Source organism: Arachis hypogaea, chromosome 7 (assembly GCF_003086295.3).
Source record: "Arachis hypogaea cultivar Tifrunner chromosome 7, arahy.Tifrunner.gnm2.J5K5, whole genome shotgun sequence".
NCBI lineage: Eukaryota > Viridiplantae > Streptophyta > Magnoliopsida > Fabales > Fabaceae > Arachis > Arachis hypogaea.
This window is the reverse complement of record NC_092042.1, coordinates 52278193-52285719: the sequence shown is the minus strand read 5'-3', so window position 1 is coordinate 52285719 and position 7527 is coordinate 52278193. Positions and strand designations below refer to the sequence as shown.

The 7527-nt window shown below is 36.5% G+C and overlaps 1 protein-coding gene across 2 annotated transcripts; it reads left to right on the top strand.

The window, feature by feature from the left end:
- The first annotated feature begins 2636 nt into the window (after nucleotides 1-2636).
- Nucleotides 2637-6253, top strand: LOC112703055 (uncharacterized). Of its 2 annotated transcripts, XM_072199475.1 has the most exons (6): nucleotides 2637-2893; nucleotides 4404-4736; nucleotides 4871-4962; nucleotides 5044-5325; nucleotides 5411-5517; nucleotides 5603-6253. In XM_072199475.1, exons 4-6 carry the CDS (start codon nucleotides 5125-5127, stop codon nucleotides 5631-5633), a joined length of 339 nt encoding a protein of 112 aa, XP_072055576.1. In that variant the 5' UTR covers nucleotides 2637-2893; nucleotides 4404-4736; nucleotides 4871-4962; nucleotides 5044-5124; the 3' UTR covers nucleotides 5634-6253. The 2 variants fall into 2 exon arrangements, with proteins under 2 accessions (XP_072055576.1, XP_072055577.1); XM_072199476.1 differs by lacking the exon at nucleotides 4871-4962 and having other exon boundaries at nucleotides 2639-2893.
- The last annotated feature ends 1274 nt before the right edge of the window (nucleotides 6254-7527 follow it).

Below are 7527 nucleotides of genomic sequence, written 5' to 3'. Positions count from 1 at the left end.
ATTGTGATGCCTGGGTAGTAGCGGCAGTAGTGGTGAATCCACTCGCTCCAGGTTGAGCTGTTAAACACCCGCCTGGGTAGTAGCCGCAGTAGTGGTTGTTCCACTGGCTCTGGGCTGAGCGGGTAGTAGCAAGGGGGTTGTAGCTCAAACCTACTTGCTCCGCAAGGGGTGTTTCTGTCCATGGTTAGCTACCAGGACGTGTCGGGTTGGCTATATAACCGACAGATGATATCATCAGCCATAGGGCAGGCATACATCATTTGCATATGTTTGAATTGTTTGGGTTTGCCTATTTGTTTTGGATTTCTATCTCATATATGCTATGTTACCTGATTATGTGCTACTTGCTCTACTTGTACCTTATTTGTGTATTACTTGTCTGTATTGCTTGTGTTTGAACAACTGAGAGATCCCTCATAATGGTGTCGGTGGATGTTGGGGGCTGTTCTTGATGAGATGAATTGATAATGCGATTGCATGATGATGATGATTTTTGAATGAGATCATTTGAGCCCCCTGGGTAGACGTAGTGATGTGATTTCACTAGCTCCAGGTGGGGGTATGATGTATTGATATAGAGTTGCTGAGGCAGAACAACTGGTGATGGTTTTGCTTATGATTCTGAGTCTGATTCGTGGAAGAATCAGCGAGTTGGGAAACATGTGTAACATGAACTAGATTTAGTATTCCCTTACGACAGATGCCTATTTATGGATTAGTGAGAACCTAGACTGGATACTTGGTGAAAAGGAGTTAGGATGCTTAGTGAGTCTTTATTGCAGTGCATTGTATTTATTTGGCACTTTTACCGTACTGGGAACCCATGGGCCCGGGGTTCTCATTCCGTATATATCTCTTGTTTTTCAGATACAGGTTCAGGTGCTCAGAAGTAAGCTGCGGTTCGTCTGAGAAACGGCGAAGATATTTATTTTCTCTACTTTGTGTTTTCCTTAGAATCTCTCCACCTTTGTTTTGAAAAGATTATATTATGTGTTGAACTCTTTTGGAACTTGCCTATAGAGGCTCTTATGTTTCCTTTGGGAGGGATTATGATGTACTGTTGTCAGTTACTTTCATACTGTACCCTAGCCGGCCTAAACTTCGCGGGTCGCGACTAGTGGTTATTTACTTATGTTATATATATCTATCTGTTATCTATCTCTTAATCTCCTTTATGCCTTGTCCATATATCGCTTTCGGCTTCACGTTTTATCTTTTCGTTGTCGAAACGTGAGTGATACGTCTTCGCGATGTTATTTCTACTCTTTTCAGGCTTCTCGATTAATACTCCTTTCGAAATTACCTATGTTTATATATTAAAAAAAATTCACCTGAGAGTCGTACCACCGTAATATCATTGACTTATGACTCGAGCATAAGGATTTGAATATTAGGGTGTTACACGGCACAGCGGCAACGTTGGTTCTTCCCAGCACATTGGGGTTTCAGGCCCGCGTCTCCCCTCTTTCGTTTGAGCTCGATGGCAATGACCACCCAGCAGTAGCAATGACAGGTCGCCAGCGCTCCTCGGACAATGATGCATGCGATGGTTGCAGCAGAATGTGACAATCGGCGGTGGAGTAGGCTGCGATGCCTCCCTTCTCTCTTCTCTCTTCCTCATTGCAGCCTCACTCTCTTTCTCTCTATGGGTGTCTGTGTGTGCACGTTTAGGGGAAAAAATGGGGGTAAGGCGGATGAAGGAGCTAAGGTTAGATTTAGGGCAAAATTAGGATTTTTATTTGGAAATTAGGGTTTAGGTAGAGTATTAATTTAAAAAACAAATTTAATCCAATGTATTAAATTTAAGACTACTACTTATTTTATAAATTATATTTAATTAAGTATTCTAATTTAAAATTAGAGATAAATAAATAAATTTTCTTTTAGTTAATAAAATTAATCAAAACCTTGAATTATTCAATTTAACTTGTATAAAACTCTCGTTATTTTCAATTACTAAAACTTTAAATTTCTAATATGAAAATACTCAATTATTTAGAAAATTATAAATCCTCATAGATTTTAAACTTAAAGTATCATAAAATTTAATTTGATTACTTTTAGGAAAATAATTTTCTCTAAATAAAATTATCAACAAATATAATAAATTATAAATAACTTACTATTTAATTTCCAAAATCCGGAATCTTACACTCTCTAACCCTCCCCTCTCCTCGCAGCTCCGTCAGCTCCGCCGCTATTGGTGCCTCCTTTTGCCGCCTCCTCTCCCCCTCACCGAAACCAGCCCCTTCCTACTTTCCCTTCGTCAGCCGCGACTCTTTCTCTAGGGTTGCATTTCTTTAGGGTTGCATTTCTTTCTTCTTATTTCCTTCCTTTCTCTTGAAATGAAATGCAGCAATCGGCTCACTAATCACTCAGCAATCACTATTGGGCCACGCACCATCATTCGAAACTTTTATTGAGCCTAAAACTTGAAGTTTCCACATGTGCTACATGAAAAATCAACGGTGTCTGCCTAAAGCCCTAAACTACTAAAACCCGTTCAGGTCCAAAAAACTCTTCTAAAAGCCGTTCAAAAAAAATGTGAATGGGTTTTAAGAGAGGAAGAAAATAGGGCCAGAAGCCCAGAACCCAGCCGACTCACTTTCTGTTTATTTTTTTTTTTGTCTGAAGGTGCGAGAAGACAGAAGCGTAGAGTCCACTGTCCATGGTAGAGAACAGAGAGAGAGAGAGAGAGGGGGTTGGTGTTGCTTCCCACGTCACCACTGAAGCCTTCATTTTCGGATTTTTGGAGAACGTGAGCGCCAAGATCGGCTTTCCATTCTTCTCCGATTTCCCTTGCCACTTCCCCTCCTTCCCTATCCCTCTTTCCAAACTAACCAACCAACGATTCAGTCCTCCCTCCCTTCGCAACGCTTTCGCTTCATTCCAGGTACTCCCTCCTCCTTTTCCATTCCCTCTCCCAGGGTTTCGTTTCCTTTCCTATTCACTCTTCCATTTGCTTCTCTAATTCTTCATCCCTCATTTTCTTGATTCACTTTTTCGCGCGGCTTTTTTGAATTCGCTTATGCTTTTTTTTTATTAAAAATTATATAATTCGTTTTGGATGAGCTTCCCATGGTTAATATTTCTGAATTACGAGCTCTTGATTCTATTTTCGCGGAAATCTATTTGTGATCTTGAATTGTGTCAATTTGTTATGATTTTGTACGATCTATGATCTATTGTAGCTAGCATTTCTTAAGAGTGGCAGAAAACTCTGCTTTCTGGTGCTCCACCAGCAGTGGCTGTCGCTGCCACTGCATCTCCTTCCCCTGAGTTACTTATTCCTTTATTCAAAACTCAGGTTCTATGATCACTCTTATTCTTTAATTAAGGTAATTTAGGATTTAGTTATATTTTAATTTGTAGTTAGTAAGTGAAATTGGTTATCATTGGTTATCATATGCTAATTGCATGCCTTAGAAGAATGGAATGTTAATGAGTGTGGAGATTTTATGTTTAGCATTGAGAAAATATGGCAAACAACTATTAATCACAGGTTTAGGCTATCAAAGATAAATTTTCTTGTTAAAGCCTAAATAATTAATAATTAGTATTTTTTATGTGACTATATCAAATATTATTTCATCTATTAAGTTTAATTTACTTATTTATGATATTTGAAGATATAAAATTAATATTATAGAAATTGTATTAATTATACATTGTACCTAAATCATCATATATTGTCTGTGCTAGTATTTGTGTCTTGCAATTTATGTAATGTAATAACTTCTATGAATTAATGAAAACGTAAAGGATTAGTTTTAATTGAGTATCTATTATGTTAATCTATATGAATGCATACAAAATATGAAATTATTATAAATAAATATGAAGTAATATATTATGAAGTCATTATTGTAAAATAAACGTCATGATGATTGGATGAAGATGTATAAACATAACAATTATTTGCTGAAATTTCTGAGCATAAATCAAACAAAAATGTTACCTTTTCAATTTAATGTTCCCATTAAAAAATCTATTGCTCATTATAGGTTTTGTTTTATGAACAAGTCTAGTATCTCCACCTCTAAGATTGGGTCTACCAAAAAGTAGCTTGAAAAAATTAAACATTGTAAATTTAGATTTTTTAAACTACATATGTGTATGAGCCAATTAAGAGTTTTTTTTATAAATGTTATTATATATGATGCCCTTATAAATGTATATAATAGTATAAACAAGTTAATATATTCTATTGGAAATATTGTAAATTTAATTGAGTTTTGATTGATGTTGTGGATTCGGGTTAGTTGGATTTGTGAAAACTATAAAGGTAGATATATGTCCAATTTTAGGGGAGAAAATATCAAATTTTTTTTGAAATAATATAAATATTGAAGGATTTGTGTTGTATATATGCTGATTAGTTTTGATTGGTATTCTCTTTGCAGACATGGCAACAAGTAGCAGAGGTGTCACGAGTGGGTCTCGTGGTCGTAGTAGAGGGAGGGTTTCCACCGGTACGTACCCCAGGAACTTCTCAGTCATCGCACTCTACCCCAACTACCTTGTCGACCCATGTGAATCACAAGCGGATCCACCAGAGCAGTAGTTCAACATGGTCTCAAACTCCAACTATGTGGCTGCTTCTACTACCCCCCTCCGCCCCCTACAGCTCTAGTGGCAGAGCCCGTGGTGGGTAATTCCTCTAGTGTGTCCCAGCCAGATGCCTCTCCGCCACTACCTATCATACGGATGAGGATTTGGCCTGATGGCATGCAGGCGTGAGTACATACTATTTTAATGTCTTTTATTCGCAATCTATTTTTAATTTGTTAAGTTTTTTGTGTTTTTATGTGTTTTCTAATCTTAAGTTTTCATTGATATGTTTTCACCAAACAACAATGCATGTACACAGGAGATCTCCAATGTGATTAAGTCCATGTATGACAACCCATAGCCGAGTGACACGAAGATCCCTACTAAGACTAGAGAGCGATGGTTTTAGAAGTGGGCAGCAAGAACTCAATGTTGTGTATTTTAACTGTATTTTATTTTGACTAACTAATGTTGTTGAATTACTTTGTGCAGGAGAAATTTATATGGGATAAGGAATATGATATCTTGATTAGGAAAATCTACAACCACCGGATAGCTAGGTGACTTCAGTAGATGATGCAGGATGTTCATCAGGGGCGTGACCACCTCACGATTTATCTTCGTCTAGATATTAAGAAGGAACTAGACGTCTATTTTAGTATTGATGAGGGGTTCAAGTGTCGCCATCTGACAAACAGAACTAACAGGTCTTTGCCAAGGTTGTCGAAGTACACCGGTAGGTCGGCGACTTTCATGAAGACGAAGAGCAGGCTAGTATGTAGTTTGCTAATATTTGTTAATTATTACTTGAATTAATTGTTACATGATTTATTTTATTAGTTGGTTTCAATGTGTGTAGTCTAAGTCGTTGGAGCCTGAGGCGACATTGGCAGAGACCTTCAAGTATATCCATACGTTAAAGGCCAACAAGGAGAGATTTGCTTACGGCGGTTTGTGGTTCATTATGTGAGTTTCAATTAATTCTAAATTTGAAATGTATTCGATTTAAAGTCAATTAACTGTCATCCTAATCACAACATGTGTTACACAGGAGGACAACACATAGAGATTGGAGGTCATAATCCAGCAATCTCATCCTAGTGGGGACGACCTCGGCTCCGATGCCTCAGTCGTAGATCCTGATAAGGTTTGGCATGAGACCGCCTCTGAGCCCTACAAAAAACGCGTTTACGGGTTGGGGTTGTTCTTCACCAACGGCCTTTACACTTCCATATTGGTAGCTTCATCTGCCACCAGCCATGTCGATTCCGAGGAAGTTGTCAATTTGAGGGAGGAAGTGCAGAAGCTCACACAGAAGCTTCAGCAACAAGCTCAGTACTTTGAGCAGAGGTACAACAAGTTTCCTGCACACGTGGGAGACACTGTTGCCATCAGGTCAGAGTTGACAGAGAAACTGGAGCGACTAGAGAATTTGTGAGACCAGATGACGGTGTACAACGACCAGATGTGCGCTGGAGGCAGAGACGTTTCTGGTACCAGCGACGGCACTGCTAGTGGAAAACCGACATCAGCACCTAGTCCGCCACCTCAGCAGGAGAAAGATGACGACGACGACGATTACCGGGATTTGTACGATTTAGGGATTTAATTTATTTTATGTCTACATTGTATTTTACTTCTTTGACTTTTTATTATATCAGACCCTTGATATTTAATAAAATCATTAATTGATTTCTGGTAATTTTGAATTTGTGCCCTAATTTTATAAACAAAAATTTTAATTTGACTACTAATTGTGTGCTAATTGTGCAAAAAAAAACATATCGTCGTATATACTGGCGGAATAATCCGATAGTAATTGGGCGCCACAAAACATAATATGGCGCCAAAGTCACCGTCGAAAAATTTTGATGGTAACCAACTGTTTATTTTCGTCACATTAATTGCAAAATCCAACGCAAAATTTGTTGGTAATTAGCATCCGATAAAATAATAAGCCGGTAAAAATTTTTCAGCGCCGTTTATACTGACAAATTCAATCTGACGGTAAACTAATTACCGAAAATTTATTGAATAAATCCGACGATATTCACGTTTTTTTTTTGTAGTGAAATCAAAATCTAGATTTTAAAATAAAATAAATCAAAACCTAAAAACTTCTTAGTGTCTTCCTTCGATGGCACAACTGTTCTCTACATTGTGTTCTCTTAAGAGTGATACTGCTATTGAAGAAAAAGATAGATAGACTACAACCTACAAGGTTGAAGAAGAACACTGCACAATGCATTTCTCTCTCTTGTTCTTTATTTTATTTTATTATTATTTTTATATATTAATGTCTCTCAAATTACTTATATCAATATTTTTCTCGTATTAGTTATGATTTTCTATTTCTTTTAATATATTCTATCATTATGTTGTGGTGTTTGCACATGATGAGTTTGGAGAAAAAAATTGATGCATTTTCTATTAGCGAGACCATAAGAATAGATTAAAATTTTTTAATAATTACAAAATTTTAAAATTTTTTATGTAACTATATTTACTTTTATCTTTACAATATAATGTATTATTATTTTAATATATTATTTAAATTTTAATTTACAACATATTAAATACCAGTGTATTCACGTCTGTCCGTGTTGCATGTCGTATCCATGCTTCCTAAGTTGCTATTATTTTAGAAAAATTGGATTTTGTACTGATGTCGTAGAAGATCAGTAAATTCGGTCCATAATTAGAACAGACATAAAATCTGATCGCTAATTATTAACGACATTTTTACTGTCAGATATTATTCGTTACTAATTCTGTTAGTAATATCGATATTCGTTACTAATGAAAATCTCTCGTCAATGGCAAAGAATCTAGTAGTTTTTAAAGAGAAAAATTAATAAATATAAAATAAGTATTGGAAGTGAGATCCGAATATGGTAGGTAATTGTTGTGACGGGTTAATTATTGAGATTAATATTTGGTAGTTGGTAATGTGATAGGCCCGGAATGAGATCGAAC

Excerpts from the sequence above, each read along its gene's own strand:
- LOC112703055 (XM_072199475.1), top strand. The coding sequence starts at position 5,125 with ATGATGCAGGATGTTCATCAGGGGCGTGACCACCTCACGATTTATCTT. Across the intron at positions 5,326-5,410 it reads TGAAGACGAAGAGCAGGCTA|TCTAAGTCGTTGGAGCCTGA; the intron begins GTATGTAGTTTG and ends CAATGTGTGTAG. Across the intron at positions 5,518-5,602 it reads GGCGGTTTGTGGTTCATTAT|GAGGACAACACATAGAGATT; the intron begins GTGAGTTTCAAT and ends TGTGTTACACAG.